This window comes from Aquarana catesbeiana, linkage group LG02 (genome assembly GCF_042186555.1).
Source record: "Aquarana catesbeiana isolate 2022-GZ linkage group LG02, ASM4218655v1, whole genome shotgun sequence".
In the NCBI taxonomy this organism is placed as follows: domain Eukaryota; kingdom Metazoa; phylum Chordata; class Amphibia; order Anura; family Ranidae; genus Aquarana; species Aquarana catesbeiana.
In genome coordinates, this window is record NC_133325.1 from 640101312 (window position 1) to 640125996 (window position 24685).

Sequence of the window (24685 nt, forward strand, 5' to 3'; positions counted from 1 at the left end):
GACATGTTGGGTATCGGTTTACTCGGCGTAACATCATTTTTCGCAATATTAAAAAAAAAAAAAAAATTGGGCTAACTTTACTGCTGTCTTATTTTTTAATTAAAAAAAAAGTGTAATTTTTCCTAAAAAAAAAAAAAAGTGAGCTTTTGCAAATACGGTGTGACAAAAAGTATTGCAACGACCGCCATTTTATTCTCTAGGGGGTTCAAAAAATATATATAATGTTTGGGGGGTTCTAAGTAATTTTCTAGCAAAAAAAAAAAAAAAATGATTTTAACTTGTAAACAACAAGTCTGAAAAATAGGCCCGGTCTTAAAGTGGTTAATTGTCACTTTAATAATAAATGATAAACAAAGCATGTCTGCATTCCCGGAATAAAAGCTCAAGGCCAGCAAACTGGCAGGATTTGTGCTATTGGCAGGATGCATCATCATTCACTTTAAAGCTGGACTAGGATGACACGATCCAACCACAAGGCACCATGCAAATGAGGCCAGTGCATTCTGTGCCGTGTGCTTTACTGCTGCCTGGTTGTTATAGTGATAAACCGAGGCCTTGTGCATCACGGCTTCTACTTATAAGATTTAAACAAGCACCTTCTGTCTCTTAGGAGAAAGGGCCATGAAGCTGGGAAAAATCTCCACTGCCTAGAATCCCCAAGAGGAGTTCTCCATCGCTCCGAGAGCTACGGCGAGCCTCATCTGGCCATGCCAGTTCTCAGCCTTGATGCTGAGTCAGAAACAGGTATCCCATATTCCCATTGTGGTGATCTGCCCTTAGAAAGCATGGAAGAACTGGAGCACACTTGTCCTCAGCCTCGCCTGGTAAGTACACCCGTATGTTCCATGTGGCTCGGGAGTGAAGGGTAGGGATTTCAGGAGCTATGGCTTGGTGTAAACAACTTGGCTGCAGACTAATCCATCTGGGCTGGGTGTCTGCTACAGGATCTGCAGTGAGGAAAGTTGCATTACAAAGCACTATGTCTGTGTGCGGTGCTGAGACAGGATTCCTGAGATTGCTTCTCATCCATCCTCTTAGACACACTGGCTGCTGTTCGTCAGAGGACCAGCAAACTAGTTCTTGATGAGACGCTGCGCCGTCCAAATTCATCGATCAAAGGTCATAGCAAAGGGAGTCTATTAATGTAACCTGTGACGCTTGTTCTTGTTTACGCCAGGGGTCATCCTACACAATACAATCTCTGTACAATCAAGGGCCTACCTAATCTATCCAATCATTCTGCAGCCAATCAGGCAGGCTCTTGCGTTACATAGTTGTTGGTAGGAGATCGTATAATCAAATTGTAACGTGTGTGGTGAGCTTAAGGCCTTTTTCACTTGGGGCGGAATTTATCCAAGTGGATCCGCCTGCTCAGTGAGGGATCTCTCTGCTGATCCCCCCCTCTAAGCAGGTGGATGACGGGTCAGTTTATGCAGAGCGGACACAGACACAGACAGAGCGCGCTGTTTTCTATGGGGTGATTTGACGGAAGCAGACCGCCTGTCCGTTTCCATCTGATTGTCATTCGATGGCAAACGTATCCCCATCCGTCTGGTTTTAGCGGATTGGATGCCGGCAGGTTACATATAAATATTCATAGTTACATAGTTAGTAAGGTTGAATAAAGACACCGGTCCATCCTGAGTGAGTGTGGGTGAGTGTCTACAATTGTCCCTATCCCTGTTCATTGTGTCTCATTAAGATGCTCATCTATTACATTATTATTTATTTCAGGTACCCATATGACGCCGTCAATTTACGCAGCGCTCCACACATACATCGCACACTCACATCGGTACCTACCTTCAAGTAGCCCACAATCCAAAGTCCCCAACTCACATTCATATATTAGGGCCAATTTTGGACAGAAGCCAAATAACCTACCAGCATGTCTTTGGAGTATGGGAGGAAACCGGGGTACCCGGAGGAAACCCACGCAGGCACAGGGAGAACATGCAAACTGCAGGCAGGTAGTGTCATGGTTGGGATGGTGACAGAGGGCACATAGAGAACAATAGGTGGACCCAATCGGTCTGTTGGTGTGAAAGGGCCCTAAAGGGTTAGTTCACCTTTTACCAAAAACTGCCTATGCAGAAAAGGGGGTCTGTAGCCAAAAACAAACTGTACAGCTTTGTTCAAAGTTGAATTGCTGTGTAAACTCTTAGGACGTTGCTAAGGACGTTGCTAAGGGACTCCAGTTGTTACTGTTCCCCTTTATCACGGGAGTGAGCTCTGAAACACTTAGCTCTGAGCTACTGCATCAGGGGAGAGAAAGCACATGAGGAGGTATGAATCAGGCTCGCTTCTGTAATGGTGGAGGAGAACAGTAAAGCCGGCCATAGATGGTTAGAATCTCGGGTGGTTCGTCAGGAACTGGCCAAGATTCCAACCATGTATGGGCAGGCTGAATGTACCCAGGTTGATCGATTGATCAACTTTGATACAACCAGCCTGTCAGATGTTACATGCGATTATTGCTAGCGATAATCACTGGGTTCACCCGGCAGGGAGCCTTTCCCCCGTCTCCTCTCACTGGGAGAACACAATGGATCTACAGGAGGGATTCCCCCATCAACAATGACTGTGTTGATGGGGGAATCAAGCAGCTTTGTTTCCTGCAACACATTGTTGCAGTATAGAAAATCGCTCCGTCTATGGCTGGCTTAACAGCTAGGTGTCTCTTAGCAACGTCCTGGAAGTTTTCCGGTCAGGCTTCATGGGGTAGCCAGAGCATTATTCAAGTTTGGTCAAAGCTGCAGTTTGTTTTTATCTACAGACGTCTCTTAGGCCGGCCATGGGTGGAGCAAAATTAGGCTGATTCAGCAGGAACCGGATGAATTTTGATCCGTCTATGAGCAGGTTGGTTGTACTGATGTCGTTCCATCGACTTCAGTACAACCAGCCTGTCAGGTTCTTTTCCTGCGATCACTGCTGGCGGCTATAGCGGCCAACAGTGATCATTGTATTGTGATGGCTGGGACAACTCCTGCTGCATTACTGTATTCTGACTGTGTTTATGATGAATGTCAGATCAAGCTATTTTTCTTCCTTTCTTTTTCCTTCAACCCCAAATTGTATAATTTGTGGCTTGCTTTACCTATATAGGCATTTTTTTTTAGTAAAGGTGAACTATGTGAATACCAGGTAGGACAGATTAACATATTTGGGCCAAGTACAGTACATATGTGCCATACCTGTGGGATCCCCATGAAAGCTGGAAATCATTGTAGTAGGCACCTCTACTACAGTGATCTCCACTAGTTTATGGGTCACATGATAAGCAGCTGCCCTGCTGCATTGTGAACACAGGAGGTCGTTCACTCAGCACAGTCGCCATTCAGGGAACACTTTTCTATTTTCTCAATGAATGCAAATCATTCTCTGATTGGACAAGGTTGGGAGGTGAGGCAATGATGTCACAATCTCCACCTTGTGCATTTATTGAGAAAATAGAAGGTGTTCCCTGAATGGTGCCCGTACCAAGCGTGCGACCTCCTGTGTTCACACTGCAGCAGGGCAGAGGCTTGGCATAGGACCCAAAAGCTAGTGGAGATCACTGTTGCCTATCTTCCATGGGAATCCCACAGGTATGGCACATACAGTCTTACATTGGTCCAATGTAACTACAGTGGAACCTTGGTAAACAAGCGTTTTAAAATACAAGCAACTTTTTAAAAAAAATCCTGACGTGGTTTGCGAGTGTTGTCCCGCAAAACAAGCAGAATTCAAGCTAATGTGGTGTGCAGTACCGCATTTGGCTAGAGGTGCGGGGGCGCCGGTGACACTCGGAAGGGTACGGAGCCGTTCGTAAATAAATACTCGGAATCACTCGGAAATACTCAGAAATACTCCGTTCCCAAGTGTTTCCAAGCCTTTCCGAGGGTTTCTGAGTTCAGCCGAACTGTCCCCGAGTATTTCCGAGGCTCTCCAACGCCCCCCCCCCACCTCTGGCCACATGCGGTATTGAATGCAATAGAAGTCAATGCGGAACAAATTATCTTTGTTTCCATTGACTTCTATGGGGAAACTCGCTTTGATATGCGAGTGCTTTGGATTACAAGCATTCTCCTGGAACGGATTATGCTCGTAATCCAAGGTTCCACTGTATGTAAAAGTTGCTATACCAGGAATTCAGATTCTTAGTAATAGTAAAATAGTGGTAGACAACTCTGGAGTGGTGGAGATCTTCCTGAACAACATGGAGGAGTCAAAGATCAACAGGGTTTAGCGTGCTTCTTTTTTCAGGCCTAACTCAAACTCATTTTGTAGATTTGCACAGTAAAATAAAAGCACACTAATTAAGTGTGCCCCATGTCTGGCTGCTGGAGCCTTTGGTACATCTACTTTTATTCAGCCCCGTGCTCTCTTGCCAGAGCTGAATGTCTGGTGCTGAGATTTCTAGATCCAGCTGTAGCACACTGATCACAGTTGGTCGCTTACTATACCCCATCCTCCGCCCCAGAAAAAAACCCTTGCATTCTTTTCACAGAATGCAAGACATTGTGTGATTTGAGGTGGGGAGATAGTGATGGCCATCTGCACCTCCTCCAATCACACAATGTCTTGCATTCTTTTTACAGAATGCAAGACATTGTGTGATTGGAGCTTTAATGAACACTGCAGCAGCCAGACAGAGATGGGGCGCACTTCATTAGTTGTAATTTATTTTTAATGTGCAATATACAAAACGAGTTTTTGGCCAGAGTTGTGCTTTAACCACTTCAGCCCCGGAAGACTTGGCTGCTCAATGACCAGGCCATTTTTTGTGATTCGGCATTGCGTCGCTTTAACTGACAATTGCGGTTTTGTGCGACGCTGGACCCAAACAAAATTAACGTCCTTTTTTTTCCACAAATAGAGCTTTCTTTTGATGGTATTTGACCGCCTCTGCGGTTTTTATTTTTTTGCGCTATAAACAAAAAAAGAGCAACAATTTTGAAAAAAACACAATATTTTGTACTTTTTGCTATAATAAATATCCCATTTATTAAAAAAAAAAGCGAATTTTTCCTCAGTTTAGGCCGATATGTATTCTTCTACATATTTTTAGTAAAAAAATCGCAAAGAACATATATTGATTGGTTTGAACAAAAGTTATAGCGTCTACAAAATAGGGGATAGATTTATAGCATTTTTATTATTATTTTTTTTTACTAGTAATGGCGGCGATCTGTGATTTTTATCGGGACTGCGACGTTATGGCGGACACATCGGACACTTTTTACACTATTTTGGGACCATTGGCATTTATACAGCGATCAGTGCTATACAAATGCACTGATCACTGTAAAAATGTCACTGGCAGGGAAGGAGTTAACACTAGGGGGCGATCAAGGGGTTAACCGTGTTCCCTGCTGCGTGTTTCTAACTGAAGGGGGAGGGTACTGACTAGAGGAAGTGACGGATCATAGCGATTAGGAACTCACGATCTGTCATTCCTCACAGAACAGAACAGGGATTTGTGTGTTTACACACACACTTCCGTGTTCTGCCTCTCATGCCCACAATCGCTCGTGGCCGGTGGTCATCCTGACCGGCGGCCATGAGCATCGGCACCCCCGCGGTGCAGCGGGCGCTCGCCTGCTATCCCGTTCCCACGAGCCGACGTATAGCTACGACGGCTCGCGGGATCGCGTTGACCTGCTGCAGTTAAATGATGACGGCTGGTCGGCAAGCGGTAAAGTAGTTGTAAACCCTTACATATACCCAGTGAAGTGAAGCAGCAGACAAAAATGACACTTAGCTCTGGATTGAAACAAGTATACACTAGAGATATGCTTTGCTCATAGTTCATGTCTGGGGTTTAACCACTTCAATGACCAGGCCATTTTTTTCAAAATTGAACTAGTCGCTTTAACTGACAATTGCGCGGTCGTGCGACACTGTACCCAAACAAGATTGATGTCATTTTTTTCCCACAAATAAAGCTTTATTTTGGTGGTATTTGATCACCTCTGCGGTTTTTATTTTTTGCGCTATAAACCAAAGAAAAGCGACAATTTTGAAAAAAAAACCACTATCTTTTACTTTTTGCTATAATAAATATCCCAAATTAAAAAAAAAAAAAATAAACATTTTTCCTTAGTTTAGGCTAATATATATATATTCTTCTACATATTTTTGGTAAAAAATTTGCAATAAGCGTATATTGATTGGTTTGCGCAAAAGTTATAGCGTCTAAAAAATAGGGGATAGATATATGGCATTTTTATTTATTTATTTTTTTACTAGTAATGGCGGTGATCTGTGATTTTTATTGGGACTGCGATATTGCGGCAGACAAATTGGACACTTTTGACACATTTTTGGGACCAGTGACATTTATACGGCAATCAGTGCTATAAAAATGCACTGATTACTCTATAAATGACACTGGCAGGGAAGGCGATCAAGGGGTTAACTGTGTTCCCTATATGTGTTATAACTGTAGGGGGGAATGGGACTGACTAGGGGAGGAGAGAGATCGGTGTTCATACTTATGCTGGCCATACACTATACGAAAGATCGTAAATCGATAAATAGACAGTTTGTTCGTTTTTCGGACAGTTAATGGACTGACCGCTTTATCGGTCATTACATGATGACACTATCGTTTGCGCTCACGGCCGAATGTTCGTTAATCGAAAATGGGTTTGGCTGATTTCTCGTATAGTGTATGGCCAGCATTAGTATGAACATACAATCTGTCTCTTTTCCCCTGAAAGAACCGGGATTTGTGTGTTTACACACACACATCCCCATTCTCGTTCTTTTACCATCTGTGTCCCATTGCGAACATTTCCCTTCACTTCCTGTCCCATAGCCAAACAGGAAGTGAGAGGAAATCCCTGAAAATGAAGGGAATTCCTTGGGGACCCCCAAGTCACCAGAACTAGTGTCCCCATTGGAAGATTTCCCTTTTATTATTTTTCTGGGACAACCCAAAATTTGAGATTTTCTTTTACTTTCACTTTTAATGATAATGGTAAACAGGACAAATAGAGAGGATGAATCTCCCTAACAGGGACACAGACAGCAATAAAAACTTACAGGAGTTCTAATTCTGCTCTACTCTATCCAAAACTAAAAAAAAAATGTTGCTATTAGTTATACTTTAAAGTGTTTGTAAATCTCAGACATGAAATATGAACAAAGCATGTCCCTCTATTGTGTGTACAGGGGGTCCCCTAGTTACAAACATCCGACTTACAAACAACTCCTACTTACAAACGGAGGGAGACAACAGGAAGTGAGAGGAAATCTACCCCTAGGAAGGGAAATTTACTCCTGTAAGAGTTAATATGGGGAAAAGGTACCTCCAGTGATGCTTTATCACCAAGGCTTGTTTCCACAACAACCCAAAATTTTCAAAATCCAATTGTCATTGGGACAGAAAGTGAGGTGAAATCATCTGAACAGGGGCACAGACAGCTAGATTAAGGCTTACCTGTAGGTCCAAGAAATATCTCCTAAACCTACACGGTTTAGGAGATATTTGCAAAAAGACAGGCCCTGCTGTCTACGGCGCATGCGTCGTAGACAGCGGTGCGTAGGCGCACTGATCATGCCGCTGCAAACGGCGATATGCCATTAGTGGTGGCTCCCGTGCGCATGCATGGGAGTGACGTCATCGCGACTCCGGCCAATCACAGCCGGAGCCATGATACCTGGAAAGAAGATGGATGCTCCGTAGAGGGGACAGCAGTGACATCGCAGGCTCCTGTGTCAGGTAAGTGACACATAATGGGCTACTATGCGATGCATAGTAGCCCATTATGCTTTACCTTTGCAGGAAAACAAAGAGGAAGTAAACCCATCAGGGTTTACTTCCTCTTTAAGAGCAGTAAGAGTCATTCCAGTCTGCTGCTTCATTCCTCTATCTGCATAAATCACTTCTGACAGTTTTTTCTGACACCAAGAGTTAAAAAGATGACAAGCTGGGAGCTCCAGCTGATTAGCAGCCTCAGCTCTGTTCCTGTAAGGTGTGTGTGTGTGTGTGTGTGTGTGTGGTCTCTTTTCTCCAATCAGCTCTCAGAGCTCTCCTCACTGAGCTCTGCAGAGTCTAACTTCACCTCTCCACCCCTTTTTTCTAAACTCTCAGTCAAGCTTTATAAATTCAGCCAACTGAACGGATGTAGAGAAAAGAAGACTGCAGATAAACAGGTACAACTTATGAAGGAGGATTTCTTTCATCCCTGTGTATCACCTGAGGCCAGTCATTTCACTGGGTATATGTAAGGATTTACAGTCACTTTAATAGAAGCTGCACAAACCACAGACTACAAATTGGCATTGGCTGACTACAGCCATGCAGAACTAAATTTCTAGAAACTCCTTCTTAGACCCCTTTCCCACTGAGGCACTTTTACTGGCGTTTTAGCACTAAAATAGCGCCTGAAAAGCGATCTCATGCCTCCCCAGTGTGAAAGCCGAGTGCTTTCACAGTGGGGGGCGTTCAGGACGGGAAAAAAAGTCCCACAAGCAGCATCTTTGGGGCTGTGTGGGAATGGTGTATACAGCGCTCCCACACCACCCCAGCCCATTGGAATGAATGGGCAGTGCTGCCGAAGCGCCTGCAAAGCAATTCAGCAGCACCGCAACACGGGCGCTTTTAACCCTTTCTTCGGCCGCTAGTGGGGTGCTTTTAACCCCCACAGCTAAAACGACAGTAAAGTGCCGCTAAAACTAGCGCCGATTTACCGCTAACACTGGGTGCTTTCAGTGTGAAAGTAACCTTAAGGGACACTACTTAAAGTATGTACAATAGGTACATGTCCTACTTTGGTGTTGTTGCAGCGTGATTTTGGCCCCATAGACTTCAATAGAAAAACACCAAAAATACATGTAAAATGCACATATATGCGTTTTTGGCAGAGTTTTGTGTATAAAAATCCAGTCTCCAAAAAAAATGCATGAAGCATGAAAAACGCATCAAAATTGCACTACAAAATTGCACTGAGAATCAGATAAAGTCCCATCTGCACTTCAACTCCTACAACTGCAGCATATAGATGTTGGGCTGCTTGCACAAAGATGTGTTTTTGTGGCAATTTTACTGTGCTAAGAACGCAACAAAAACACAATCCCTTCAAATCCTATGGGACTCTTCACACCACTGCACTGTGGGTGTGGTGCCTTTTTAAAAGTCCTGCATGCTGCATCTTTGGTGCAGTTTTCAAAAATATAGGTCTACATCGAAAGGAATAGAAACACGTCAAAAACATGCATATAGAAACACTTCAAAAACGTGCAAAAACTCACTTGTGTTGCGTTTTTTGGTGCGCTTTTGAGTCACATGTCCATGTTTTACAAGTGCATACTGGGAGTCAGGCTCCCAGAAAACGCACTGGAAACGCATACAAAAATGCAGTTTGATGCATTTTTTTTCAACAGAGCAATGTGATATTCAGCTTACCAGTCATTCGATGTGATGGCTGTATGCATTTTTTTTGTTTGTTTTTCCCATCTGTTTTCACCAGGTGATCTGGCCAGTAACACATCTGAAATAGCGAGATGCAACTCTGGAGGAATGAGCATAGAAGGTACAACAGACAGCAGTATTATCAGTCAGGAGACAAGGCGGGGGGCTGTCTTAGTGCATAATGTATGAGCAGATTTAGATATACTAACAAATTAAAGGCACATTCCAGCTCACATTTTATAATCCGTTAAAACTGTTTTTTTTTTCTTTTTGGGATTAATGAATAAATAAAAGCTGATCATTTTAATCACCCCTGCCAGTGTTGAGTGGCTTATCTCATCCATGTAAACTGATTAGCATTCTGCTGGAGAGCATGTGCTTTTGAAAAACAACAGACTTGCTGGCTGGATCACCAGATGTAAATAAAACAAAGCCTAAAAAAGGAAACTAATACAGCCATCACATCTAAGAATTTGGTAAGCTGCATAAGATTAAATGTTTACTTTTGAGTTTTATACTGCTTTAACCACTTTCCTCCAGCACTAAAGACTAAAGTGTCCAATCAGAGCTAAAACAGTATTTGTCAGTATCTGTCGGCTGACAGCATGTGAGGAGAGCCGATAACTGGCAAATCCACACAGGGAACATCTATACTGATAATCAGGGCACTGATCATCAGTGTCCTGATGATCAGTGCAGTCTCAACAGTGTCCATCAGTACAGCCTGTCAGTGGCCACCAGTGATGCCCATCAGTACCACTTATCGGTGCCCATCAGTGCCGTCTTATCAGCACACACCAGTGAAGAAGAAAAATTACTTATTTAGAAAAATTTACAACAGAAACTAAGAAAAATGCTTCCGTCTTTTTTCATTTGTTTAGCAAAAAAAAAATATATATATCTTTTTTTTATTATTTAATACCACCAAAGGAAAGCTCTGTCTCCAAAAAATGATAAAAAATGTAATTTGGGTACAGTGTTGCATGGGTGCGCAATTGAAATTCAAAATGTGAGAGCGCTGAAATCTGAAAATTGGCCTGGGCAGGAAGGGGGTGAAAGTGCCCAGTAGGCAAGTGGTTAAAGTGATATTATAGTTTTCAGTATTTTTTGTCTTTTTAAATAAAAATAATAAACATGTCATATTTACCTGCTCGGTGTAATGGATTTGCAAAGAGTGACCCTGATCCTCCTCTCCTCAAGTTCCCCACCGGCGCTCCTGGCTCCTCCCCCTTGACCAGTGCCCCCCAATAGCAAGCTGCTTTCTATGGGGGCATTGGTGCATGCTCCCGAGCCCCACTTTATGCGCCCGTAAAACACCTGGAGAGCTGACTCAGCCCTGCCCCTTGCTCTCTCACTGGCTGCGATTCTCAGCCAATAAGGAGAGAGAGACCCAGGACGCTTGCGTGCTAATCGCTGGATCAAGAGGGGGCTCAGGTGAGTATTAGGGGGCTGTGGAGGGAGAAACACTCAAAAAGTTTTTTACCTTCATGCATAGAAAACCTTCAAACTTTTACAACCAATTTAAGGATTGTGTTGCATTATAGTTTTGTTTTTGGGTTTAAAACTGCTTTTATGGCAGAATACAAAACTGACATATTTTTGTGGCTTACCGGGGCCCAGTTCCACAGCACACCCAGATATTCCATTGATTGTTAATGGCAACATAATAAAGTACAAAAAGCAAGTTATTTTAGTTGTGGATGCGCAATACTTGCAAACCAGTCTTGTCCATTTCTAAATTTTCAAGATTCAAACTTTCACCGGAGATGTATACGTTTCTTTATTTGAATCCAGTTAGAAAAATGTGTGAAATAAATAGACCCCTAGTGTAGCTTATACCATCTACAAAGCAGCGGTAGATGTAACTGTTAATGTTGGACTTGGCAGACATGAGGACACTTGGCGCAGGTGGTAAGCTGATAAAAAATAATAATTCCTCACATTTTTATGTATTTTGCTTTTTTGGCTGGCGGATCATTTTTAAAAAAAAATTCCACACACCCAAACATGCTACAATTCAGATTTTTGGCTTAAAGAACATTTAAAGCCCCCCTTTCCCAATTTTTTTGAGAGCAGAAAACCTGCAGAATAAAAAGATGGTAGTTGCAATTTTTTTTATGTTACGTGATATTTGTGCAACTCTTTATCAAACCCATATTTTCAGGAAAAAAATGCCTTCAAATGAATTTTAGTGCACACAAATGCAATATGTTCTCCAAATATTTTGTATAATATAAAGGATAGGCCCGTGTGTCCATGTCTTGGTGGCTTGACTTCCATTTTAAAGTGGTTGTAAAGGCTCAAGGTTTCTATTCTATGCAGGAAGGTAAAAAAAACCTTCTTTGTGCAGCAGCGCCCCAGCCCCCCGAAACTTACCTGATCACCATCTCAATCCAGCGAGGTGCCTTGGTTATCCCAGGTCTCCTACTCCTCATTGGCTGAGGCACCAGCGGTAGCCATTAGCTTCCGTTACTGTCAATCACAGCCGTTGAGCCAATGAGGAGAGAGCGGGGGGTGGGGCCGAGCCATGCTTAGTGTGTGAATGGACACATAGCGCAGTGGCTCAGGAGCAAGTCTGCTTGGGTGCCCCCATAGGAAGCTGCTTGCTATGGGGGCACTTATCAGGGGGGAGGGGCTGCTCTGTGCAAAACCATTGAACAGATCAGGTAAGTATGACATGTTTGTTATTAAAAAAAAATAACCTTTAATATCACTGTAAGACTTAGGTTCCATTCAAATAGCATTTATTTGTCAGCTGTGACAGAATCCAGCATATTCTTGTAGCTGGATTCACAGGTAGATGCAGGTAGCCACTTATCCTATACAAAGCAATGGCAGGCTGATAGTGGCCACAGCTCTCTGTAGGTGTTTGGATCACGTCTACCACCACTGACCACTAGTAGATGCTGCTGCTGTATTCACTGCTTAGACTGCATAACTCCCAATTGTCCCTGATTTGGAGGGACTGTCCCTGATTTGGAGCAATGTCCCTCATTCCTCCTCATTTGTCCCTCATTTTGGTCTGATCTATATAGTTGTATATAAAATGCACTTTTTATCTTTCAAAAAGTGTTTCCCAGTGCTAAACCTTTCCTCCAAATTCTAAATGGCTGCATTTGTAAATTTTAAAAGCCAATATAAAGGAATAATAGTGGTAAAAAAAGCCCTTGTGGATTTAATTAACCTTTTCTTTTGGTTAATTCTCCTTTAAGGGGGTGTAGCGGGGGCATGTCCTATGCCTACATACGTTTGCTAGTAGGTGTCCCTCATTCCCATCTCAAAATGTTGGGAAGTATGAGACTGTGCTCCCTGGCCCATCTTGGCCATCCATAGCACTAATCACTGCTTAGAGGAGGAATTGGTGCGGGCCTGAGGAGGTGAGCAGGAGGCCTCCTGAACCAGTCTGACTTTGATTTCAGCCCCCTGCCTATGTGGACACAAAAGGCATTAGCACTGTCTATACACCCCGCCAGCACACAGAGTGACAGGGCCGCTGTTAGAAATCATGGGCCCCATACAGTTTACCTGACAAAGCCCCCTCCGCCTGACAGAGCCAGGGCCTAAGCCAGACAGGGGTACAGTGTTCTATGAGGTAGGGGCAGGGTATATAGTGAGGGGTATAGTGTTCTATGAGGTGTGCCCGCTGCTCCATGTCAATCATGAGAGCCGGGCACAGCACCAAGATCCAGCTTCCCTGACCCACACTGAACTGAGCAGGGCAACGGAGTCTGGGGCCAAAAGGGACTATTTATACATGTTAGGGAGCAGGTGGAGTAATCCGCTACAGCCTTTTCTTGCAATTAGATTAAAGCCCTGGTAGATTGTTATAGAAGAAGCCGGGACTTTAATTTAATTGTCGGGAACCGCAGTGCTGTAGATCACTCCACCTGCACCCAAAAGTGGTTAAATAGTCCCCTTTCGGCCCCGACAGGCAGATAAACAATGTAATCTGGCAATGTTCTTTCTTTTTAAATAGCTGCAGAGCAGAGGTGCACAGGGTGTGTGAGTTGGGCTCCTCTCTGTGCTGCCGGGAACCCATACGGAACTGCCAGGGCCAGGCAGAGCGATGCACATGGGGGTGATTAGGGTGTGCCCAGGCATACCCGGGACACCGCGTGCGCTAGCCTGTAGGTGGGGCAGTCCAACCTTGTTGAGGGCACAGACAGCAATGACAATCTGACAGATGGTTTGACCCTTACCCAATACACAACACCTAGAAATGTTATTTGAACCTAAGCGGTTCCATGAAAAATGAACCTTTTGACCTGGTATATGAGTATGTCTAGGCACTCCTGTGACTACATCATCATAGTTAGGAATCTGCAGTGTGAGATATCAGGTGGTGCTGCCTCTGCCCTCTAGTTTTCAGAGATTTGGGGTAAGATTTTGTGATGCCACTGCTGTGCTGCTCATTGTTTTCTTCCAAAATGGCTCTTTATAGAGATACAATATCTTGTTCTGCACTGTGTAAGTCAGTGATGGGGAAAAGATCAGCTGCAGGGTGACCTCGGGTAACGCTGGTGTCTAGTTCTTTACCCTCTTCCTACCTTTTTTTGGGCAGAGCTTCCACAGTTTCTGTGCTCTTTAACTGGTTCCCGACCGGCTCACGCAGATATACTGCGGCAGAATGCCTCTCCTAGGCGAAATTCCGTGTATATATACGGCTTTGCCCAGGAGAGCCACCAGAAGGCACGCAAGCGCCACCAGAGGCACGCTCGCCCGCACGCTCGCCCACTACAAAGCGGGGGACCTGATGCACGTGGCCAGCTGGGTGTGATCACCGCCGGCCACGGGCGATCGCATGCACGAGAGCCAGCATGGGGATTTGTGTGTGTACACACACAAATCCCTGTGCTGTCAGAGGATAGGAGACAGATCGAGAGTTCCTACGGAGTAGGAACAACGATCTGTCATCTCTCCTAGTTAGTCCCATCCCCACACAGTGAGGGAACAAACAGTTAACCCCTTAATCGCCCCCTAGTGGTAACCCCTTAACACCTGTTAGCACCAAACAGCCCGACCGGGAACAGTCACAAATTCCAACAGCATGTAGAGAAGCAGGTCTCAGCTGAACTGACAGCACCTGTTAGGAGGGACAGAACGTGGCCTGGCCATCTTGTACCCAAGTGGGAAGAAGTCCAGAGAGGTTGCGAACCCTACACTTTCCCTTCTTATCTGGAACCTTTCCCTGTCACTAGTATTGTCCCTGACAGACAGGGTACCTGTCCCTACACTACCCAAATGCAATTGCGCACGAAAACCTAGGGTGCAAGGACTTGACCCAAGATTGCCGCCAAGGGTCACCTGTGTCCAGTGCAGCAAACCGGAATGCTGTCTCCCAGAACCAGGAAAACCACAGAGAAACCAAGTTTCCCCTGGCTTCCTCTCCAGGCTGTGATGCTGCTTTGGTCAAGTACCACCTACAGTGGAGGAAGCAGACTGCACCTGCCTACATGTTGTGATTTTTTTTTTTTTTTTTTGATTATTGTTTTAATTGCATGTGACTGTATATTCTTTACAAAGTGAAAACTTACCACATTCACTAGGCTCTGGGACAAGTTCCCAAGTAAACAGCTTATTTGCTTTTAGTAATTCAACCCCATCATGTTTTGTATAAATTTCCTTTATTTTTTTCCTTAAATTTAGGAAATTTATGAAAAATATTTTGTATTTAGACTGGTAAATTTGAAAAATTGCCTATGCATGGTATTTATTTACTTGTTGCATCCAGCAGAAGGTGCAGTTCAGGTAGAATATAGTTTTGTATCTCCTGCTGTTCAGCTCTATTCACCGCACACAGCTGAATGAATCAGTGGAGGGACAATCCCCTTACTTGTCTTTAGCTCTTGGCCTTGGTTCACACCAGTGCGACTTGTAATGAGGATTGACAGTTCAAAGTCACATGGCAAGACGCAATGCATTCGTGGCAATGGAATCGTTCACATCGCCACGACTCATGTTACAGCAACTTTGAGAAAGGTTCCTACACTATTTCTGTGCGATTTCATGTGCGACTTGCATTGACATCTGTGTAAATGAAGTTGCGCAGATGTCAGCAAGCTGCACATGAAATCACACTGATCAGCAGCTTTGAAATCGCACTGAAATAGTGCAATTTCAAAGTCGCTGCTTCTGAGCACCACAAACCAAAAATTCTATTTATAAAAGAATTATGGGGTTTGGGGTTTTTGCATATTTATACTTACCTAGGTGGATGTAGCATCGGTCCCCCACTAGCTCTAACATGGAGAACTGGGCGATCTAACACCGCAGATTGATTGGTTCTTACAGCTCCCTGAGCAGAGAGCTGGTGACTGTCAGGCATGTGGGCAGATCTCTCGCTGAGAGGCTGAGCTGGGTGCCAGTCCAGGCATGTGGGCAGATCCCGACTCCAGTGTCGTAATCTTGCTCAAGGACTGGCTCTGTGATATCAGCAGACAGTGGACTTCAGCCCTCTGTCTGCTGAAAACAAGTCGCAGGAGTGCAGAACGAACTGTACTCCTGTGATTCACAGGAAAAGTACAGCCAAATGAGCTTTAGCTATACTTCTCCTTTCATAAATGTTTAATATTCAAAGCAAACTCATCTGTTCATCCATCCATGTATCCATGCTTTATTTGCTAAGAAATAACTTTGAAAAACACCCCCCTCTAGCATTTGTGGCCGTGGCCATATTGTTTAAGGGCAGATGATTTATGTGGCATTTAGTGCTCGGATTGCTCTTCAGAGAGCATTTGACAGGCGGTGAGGAGGCGTTGTATTGTCTCCTGAATGCCGGCTTTAACTCATTGATTGCTTGACTAGCACGCCACAGTCACTTGAACGGGTCACACTCACCTGGCACTACACCCAGTGACAGCGACAGAGGGTATAATTCTTGCTATGAATCAAAGCATCATGGTTGCAGCATATGTATAACCTCGGCCACTGCCTCTGCAGCTAAAGGGGGTAATGGTTAAGGGGTAGTAAAAGAGCGGTTTAACCAACTGCTCCCCAACCGCTAGTGTGAACGGGCTCTTTCATTAACCGGTTCCGACTGGCGCACGCAGATATACTGTGGCAGGATGGCTCTCCTAGGTGAAATCCTGTATGGGCACATCCTTCCCCTTTTTGGCCACCAGAGGGCACGTGCATGCCTGCTGCACGGCGGGGGACCCGATACGCATGGCCAGTGGTCGCAATCACCATCGGCCACATGCAATCGCATGCACGAGAGCCAACACAGGGATTTGATTTGTGTGTGTAAACACACAACTCCCTGTGCTGTCAGAGGAGAGGAGACAGATCGTGAGCTCCTACAAAGTAGGAACAACGATCTGTCATCTCTTAGTCCAATCCCCACACAGTTAGTGAGGGAACACACAGTTAACCCCTTGATCGCCCCCTAGTGTTAACCCCTTACCTGCCAATGACATTTATACAGTAATCAGTGCATATTTATAGCACTGATCGCTCTATAAATGTCAGTGGTCCCAAAAATGTGTCAAAAGTGTCTGATCTGTCTGCCGCAATACCGCTAAAATGGCAGATCACCGCCATCACTAGTAAAAAAAAAAAAATTATGAAAACGCCATAAACATGCCATAAATCTTTCTCATAGTTTGTTGATGCTATAACTTTTGCGCAAACCAATCAATATACACTTATATACATATCAGCCTAAACTGATGAAGAAATTAGTTTTTTGAAAAAAAAATTTTGGGATACTTATTATAGCAAAAAGTAAAAAATATTGTTTTTTTTTTCAAAATTGTCGCTCTTTTTTTGTTTATAACGCAAAAAATAAAAACCACAGAGGTGATCGAATACCACCAAAAGAAAGCTCTATTTGTTGGAAAAAAAGGACGCAGATTTTGTTTGGGTACAGCATTGCATGACTGTCAGTTAAAGCGATGCAGTGCCCAATTGTAAAAAGTGCTCTGGTCAGGAAGGGGGTAAAATCTTCCGGGGCTGAAGTGGTTAAAGTTCTCAAATCTAATTTTCTTTACAATACATTGTGGTCCGCTGTTAAAGCTGTAGTAAACTGCAGTTGGTGAAAAAAAAAAACAATTGCGCATTACATACTAGCATGAAAATCTTGCCTTAAAACAAAGCCCTCCAGTGCTGCGCTGTCTCCCCTGACAGGGCTTCCATCTATACCCGGTCAATCTTCTGGGTTCGCAGCCTCCGGCTGCATGAGTGGCCTGGGGTGCGATGATGTCACTCTCACGCATGCGGGCAGGAGCGCAGTTTATGGCACGGGCTCTAAGGGTCAGGCACTGTATGCTGGACCTTCAGAGCGCATTGCACTGTTGATGTCACCGGTGGCATGCACTCTGAATATCTCCTAAACTGTACAAGTTTAGGAGATATTCACAGCACCTACAGATAAGCCTTATTATAGGCTTACCTGTAGGTATAAGTGGTGTAACAATTTACTACCACTTAAAAAAAACAAAACCCTTCATTAATTTTAACCTCTCTCAGTTTTTATTATGAAAGAATGGATTGAATTTATAATTTGAGATTTATTATTTCTGAACAGACTGTCAATGAGTGAGTGCTATTTTCTTCACCAGTGTATAAAGATATTTCTGCCAAGTTTAAACCTCATTTTAGATTCCATTCCAACAATCTGTGCTAAATATTGGAGACTGTTGATTGTAAAGCAAGTATAAAAAGGAAAAAAAAATGTTTATTGAGAGGTACTAGAATAAGTCTTGCAAGATTAGATTAGAAAAGCTGGTCTATCTATCCAGAGAATGTAACTCAAAGGTATATATAGGTGTTGATTTACTAAAGGCAAGTAGATTGTTAACTTTGCAAAGGATGTTGCACTTTTCAAGGGAATTTGCCCCAGAGCTTAGTGAATGAGGTGAAATTTTACTGACTTCCATCATCCAATCATGTGCAAACAAAACTGCCTGTAGGTGGGTGCAGCATGCACAGTTCAGGTGCAATTTAACCTCCTAGCACTGGAGCCTCCCAGCCCTTTAAGAGGTTTATGACACCAGGAGGCGGTCACGTGGTCTGAAAGCTTTCGGTTAGGCGATGGTAACTGTGCCAGGAGCTCACAGCGCACGCGTTCTCGGCACAGGTGTGTTGGCAGCAATTCACGCAAATATGCGGCCCCGCTAAGGACAAGGCGCCAAGAGGCCGCATATTTGCGTATGGCAGGCACCAAGGGATTAAAAAAACTTGCATTGAAGTAAAGCAAAGACAGTTCACATTAAACCTAGTGGGAAAACAGCGCGACCGGGACAGTCACAAATTCCAACAGCATGTAGAGAAACAGGTCTCAGCTGAACTGACAGCACCTGTTAAGAGGGACAGAATGTGGCCTGGCCATCTTGTGCCCAAGTGGGAAGAAGTCCAGAGAAGTTGCGAACCCCACACTTTCCCTTCTTATCTGGAACCTTTCCCTGTCACTAGTATTGTCCCTGACTACCCAATCGCAATTGTGCATGAAAACCTGGGGAGCAAGGACTTAAAAAGACCCTGCTGACCCAAGATGGCCACCAAGGGTCACCTGGATCCAGTGCAGTCAACCGGAACGCTGTCTCACAGAACCAGGAAAACCACAGAGAAACCAAGTTTCCCCTGGCTTCCTCTCCAGGCTGTGATGCCGCTCTGGTCAGGTGCCATCTACAGTGGAGGAAGCAGACTGCACCTGCCTACATGTTGTGATTTTTTTTTTTTTTTTTTATTGTTTTTATTGCATGTGACTGTATATTCTTTACAAAGTGAAAACTTACCACATTCACTAGGCTCTGGGACAAGTTCCCTTGCAAAGTGAACAGCTTATTTGCTTTTAGTAATTCAACCCCATCATGTTTTGTATAAATTTCCTTTACCGTATTTTTTTCCTTAGACTGGTAAATTTGAAAAATTGCCTATGCATGCTTTTTATTTACTTTTTACATCCAGCAGAAGGTGCAGTTCAGGTAGAATATAGTTTTGTATCTCCTGCTGTTCAACTCTATTCACTGCACACAGCTGAATGAATCAGTGGAGGGACAATCCCCTTACTTGTCTTTAGCTCTTGGCCTTGGTTCACACCAGTGCGACTTGTCATGCGGCTTGACAGTTCAAAGTCACATGACAAGACGCAATGCATTTGTGGCAATGGAACCGTTCAAATCGGCACGACTCAAGTTACAGCAACTTTGAAAAAGGTTCCTACACTATTTCTGTGCGATTTCATGTGCGACTTGCATTGACATCTGTGTAAATGAAGTTGCGCAGATGTCAGAAAGCTGCACATGAAATCACACTGATCGGCAGCTTTGAAATCGGAAGTAGTGCAATTTCAAAGTCGCACTGGTGTGAACCAGGGCTTAAAGTGGAACTATACTGCTTCTGAGCACCACAAACCAAAAATATAATTTATAAAAGAATTATGGGGTTTGGGTTTTTTGCATATTCTAGGTGGATGTAGCATCGGTTCCCCCGCTGGCTCCAACATGGAGAACTGGGCAATCTAACACCGCAGATCGATTGGTTCTCGCAGCTCCCCAGGAAGAGAGCTGGTGACTGTCAGTCATCGCTCTCTGCTCTGCCCCCTCCTCTCGCTGAGAGGCTGAGCTGGGTGCCGGTCCAGGAATGTGGGCAGATCCCGACTCCAGTGTCGTAATCTTGCCCAAGGACTGGCTCTGTGATATCAGCAGACAGTGGACTTCAGCCCACTTTCTGCTGAAAACAAGTCGCAGGAGTGCAGAACAAACTGTACTCCTGTGATCCACAGTTGAAGTACAGCCAAATGAGCTTTAGCTATACTTCTCCTTTAATTATTTTTTAATATTCAAAGAAAACTCATCTGTTTATCCATCCATGTATCCATGCTTTATTTTGCTAAGAAATAGCTTTGACAAACACCCCCCTCTAGCATTTGTGGCCGTGGCCATCTTGATTAAGGGCAGGTGATTTATGTGGCATTTAGTGCTCGGATTGCTCTTCAGAGAGCATTTGACAGGTGATGAGGAGGCGTTGTATTGTCTCCTGAATGCCGGCTTTAACTCATTAATCGCTGGACTAGCACGCCACAGTGACTTGAATGGGTCACACTCGCCTGGCACTACACCCAGTGACAGCGACAGAGGGTATAATTCCTGCTATGAAGCAAAGCATCATGGTTGCAGCATATGTATAACCTCGGCCACTGCCTCTGCAGCTAAAGGGAGTAGTGGTTAAGGGGTAGTAAAAGAGCGGTTTAACCTACTGCTCCCCAACCACTAGTGTGAACGAGCTCTTTCATTAACCAGTTCGCAACCGGCTCACGCAGATATACTGCGGCAGAATGGCTCTCCTAGGCGAAATCCTGTATGGGTACGCCCTTCCCCTTTTCAGCCACCAGAGGGCACCCGCGCGCTGCACAGCGGGGGATGATTGCATGCATGAGCGCTAGCATGGGGATTTGTGTGTGCAAACACACAAATACCTGTGTTGTCAGGTGAGAGGAGAGAAGACATGTCATTTGTTCCTAGTAAGTAGGAACAGCGATATGTTTCCTCTCCTACTCAGTCCTATCCCCATAAAGTTGGAACACACTGAGGGAACACAAATTTAATCCCTTGATCGGCCCCTAGTGTTAACCCCTTCCCTATCAGTGACATTTGCACAGTAATCAGTGCATTTTTATAGCACTTATCTCTTTATAATCCCATAGTTTGTAGAGGCTATAACTTTTGCTCAAACCAGTCAATATACGCTTATTGTGAATTTTGTTTTTTTTTTTGTTTTTTTACCAAAGTTATGTAGAAGAATATATATCTGCCTAAACTGATGTTTTTTTTTTATTAAAAAATTGGGGATATTTATTATAGCAAAAAAGTAAAAAATATTGTTTTTTTTCAAAACTGTCGTGATTTTTTTGTTTATAGCGCAAGAAATAAAAAGTGCAGAGGTGATAAAATACCACCAAAAGAAATCTCTATTTGTGGGAAAAAAAGGATGCAAATTTTGTTTGGGTACAGCATTGCATGACCGCGCAATTATCAGTTAAAGCAATGCAGTGCTAAATTGTAAAAAGTGCTCTGGTCAGGAAGGGGGGTAAAATCTTCCGGGGCTGACTGGTTAAGAATAGATTACAGGGCCATTAAGTAGTGGATATGTGTGGATTATTTTTGGAGAATAACTAAATTGTTTAATGTCACTTTAATTACCGTAGGTATATTTTTACATATTTACTGTGTAATTCATGTTTTTTTAGGTCACGAGAAACATTTTAAAGAGTAACTCCACTTTTGTTGAGAAAAAACATTCCACTCTGGGTGATCTATATAAGTTGAAGGAATTTTAACAAACTTTGTTACAGATACCCACCTTTTGCTATTCTGAAGAAATAGCTGTTTGTTTCTATGTGTCCATGTGGTGATTTGAATCTGTATGGGTGTGGTTTTATAATTATCAATCAGCTGCTGCACCTGCAGGGCTCTAATGAGGGATGTGGCAGGGCCTGCATCCCTTTTGGATGTGATTTCCCTTTGGGAGTATCTCACCAAAAATTACATTTTTGTTGCAGGGGATGCTCAAAATCTGATTTGGTATCTTAGTGCAGATGTCTAGGAAACTCAGTGAGCCAATCACACAAGCAGGAAATTTAATTTTCAGGGGGAGTTCTGTACACCATCTGTGTACAGAAAACCTCCAGGTAGCCATATTGCATTGCATTTTTTCAGAAAATTACAGCGATTCAGATTGAAAAGGAAAGATCATTTATAATAACATTAAATTACAATATGACTTGAGTTGCAATTGTATACACTATATTATTTATTTTTTGGCTAATATTTTTCCCACGAAAGTGGATTTACTTTAAGTTTGAATAGCTTTTATCTATTTTTTTCTGTCTACTTAGACAATAGTTTGCTAGCTTTTATGAAAAGCAAGACGGTGTTTTGTGTTTACGTGCTTCCCCTTGAATTGCTTCAGTGCTATATAAATGGTTCATGTCCTCCGGCACAAATGGCAGCTGATAAAATCCCAGTTCCTATAAATGGATCAGCAGTTAGTCCAATATATACTAGGGAAGTCTCCTCGAGGTAAATGTTCAGTCCCACCTAGCAAATGATACTGGGATGTCTGGCTTCCTGAATTATTTCTACTTAGCCCTACAGATAAATCTTTTTTAGAATAGAAAAATAGCCCCAAATAATGCCGTGGTGATTTGCTCGGTTTGAAAACAAAGGTTAGATCCAAGGCCTATTTTCTTTCAATAATCCCCCAGGGTGCATCCTCTGCCTGGCTACAAACTGATTACTAGCTGCAGACCCCAAAACTATACTTATTATTAGTTTAAGTTTCCAGCCTTCCCCTTTATCCCAGCATGTACAGGTCTACCAGATATCTCATACAACCTGACCTTGCTTGGAGATAAAGACACGCTTTGAGGACTATTCATAAAGAGAGCGAAGAAAAATATAGTCATTATGTAATAAAACAATTGTAACTGCAAACTCCGGGTTCAGGTAAGAAGTATAGATATTAGACCACTGGCAGTGTGTATTTCAAATCACGAATTCATTGTGGTGCATAAATATGAAAAAAAATTTTATGTGCTTTTTACGTATCTAAAAAAAAAAAAAACACGATTAGCCTTCTTTTTTAATAGGAACTTTACATTTTTAGCAAACCGATATTCTATAGAAATGCCCAGCTGTGCCTGCCTGTATAATTCAGCAGTTACTGACTCTGCTTAATCTAAAACAATAGGGGTTCTGTGTTACTAAAATGATTGTCAACACTCCATATAATAAAGGCTTGAGATTACAAATTCACAGTATTTTACAAACTATGAGATGTGTCACTCATATTTTTAGATTTAAACAATTCAAAGGCATATGTTTATTGGTGTGCACAGTATATTATCGAAATATAGAATTTGATTTGAAATAGTAATTTTTCTACTTGCCTGTTGTTTTCGAAATAGCAATTTTGCTATTTAACTCTTGCTTCCAAAACAGCCCAGTTTTGAGGGGACAAAATGTGCTTTCAATTTTGTCAGCCTAATAAAGAGAGCTAAACTCTATAACCGAAAAGTTAGATGCAATGATACAACATTATAGTGATTTCATGAAATGTAATAGACACCTTAATTTAATTATAATTTTAGGTATGGATATTTTTTACATAGTTACATTGGGCCAGCTTGGACCAATGTAACTACACATGTAGGCAGGTTGTATTGTGCTTGCCTTAGTGTGCTTGGCCCAGGTTGAGGGAAAGGGTTAAAGTGGTCTGGTCTCCAGTGGCAAAAGCTCTGAAGAGGATACAGCCGACAATGGCTATGAAATGAATGGGAAGTAATGTCACCCATAGACTTACTATGGGGCTTCCGTTGTCTGCACCCGCCTCCACAGAGAAGCCACCGCTGACAGATAAGTGTGGGACCGGAGCGGCTTCAGAAAAGGTATATATACTGATTTCTTCTTTGCAGGGCTAGATAGGTTAGTTTTAGATCGTGGATGTCTATAGACGTAGCAATTTTAGTGTTAGGTTGGACTTCTACTTTAAGTTGTTCCAGCCAGCCCACCTGTTGTATAGAAAGCAGGAAGGCTGAGGTCCAGGGATTTTGGCTCGGCTCCCGTTCTTGGCCCGTTTTGTGAAAAGGTACTACTATGCCTTGTAGTCCATTGGAGGCACTGGGGTTCAGCCCCATCATATGTGCCACAAACAATGCCAATCAGTGACCCATCAGAAATGCCTGTCAGTGCCCATCAAAGTGCCAATCAGTGCCCAAAACAGTGCCAATCAGTGCCTATCACAGTGCCAATCATTGTCCATCAAAACCTGTCAGTACCTCATCATCAGTGCTGCCCATCAGTGCCACCTATTAGTGTCCAGCAGTACCACCTGTCAGTGCCCATCAGTGCTGCCTGTTAGTGTCCATCAGTGCTGCCTATCGGTGCCACCTATCAGTGCCCATCAGTTCTGCATATCAGTACCGTCTATCAGTGCCCATCAGTGCTGTATATCAGTGCCCATCAATTCTACACATCAGTGCCGCCTCATCAGTGCCCATCAGTGCCACCTCATCAGTGCCCGTCAGTGAAAGAGAAAACAAAACTTTTTTTTCCTCTCAAAAATTCTGTCTTTTTTAGTTTGTTTAGCAAAAAATAAAAACCCCAGTGGTGATCAAATACCACCAAAAGAAAGCTCTATTTGTGGGAAGAAAATCATAAAAATTTAGTTTGGGTACAGTGTTACATGACTGCGCAATTGTCATTCAAAATGCGACAACGCTGAAAGCTTAAAATTGTCCTGGGCAGGAAGGGGGGAAAGTGCCCGGTATTGAATTGGTTAATCACT

At 43.3% G+C, this 24685-nt stretch overlaps 1 protein-coding gene across 3 annotated transcripts in view; it reads left to right on the plus strand.

The window, feature by feature from the left end:
- The first annotated feature begins 456 nt into the window (after nucleotides 1-456).
- Nucleotides 457-24685, plus strand: part of PCYT1B (phosphate cytidylyltransferase 1B, choline) — a 174175-nt gene continuing 149946 nt past the window's right edge. For 2 of the 3 annotated variants that reach the window (XM_073616435.1, XM_073616434.1), the window contains exon 1: nucleotides 457-824. In XM_073616435.1, the coding sequence (XP_073472536.1) occupies nucleotides 708-824 (117 nt within the window). In that variant the 5' untranslated portion in view covers nucleotides 457-707. The remainder of the gene's footprint in view (nucleotides 825-24685) is intronic. The other variant, XM_073616432.1, reaches the window with a different exon arrangement.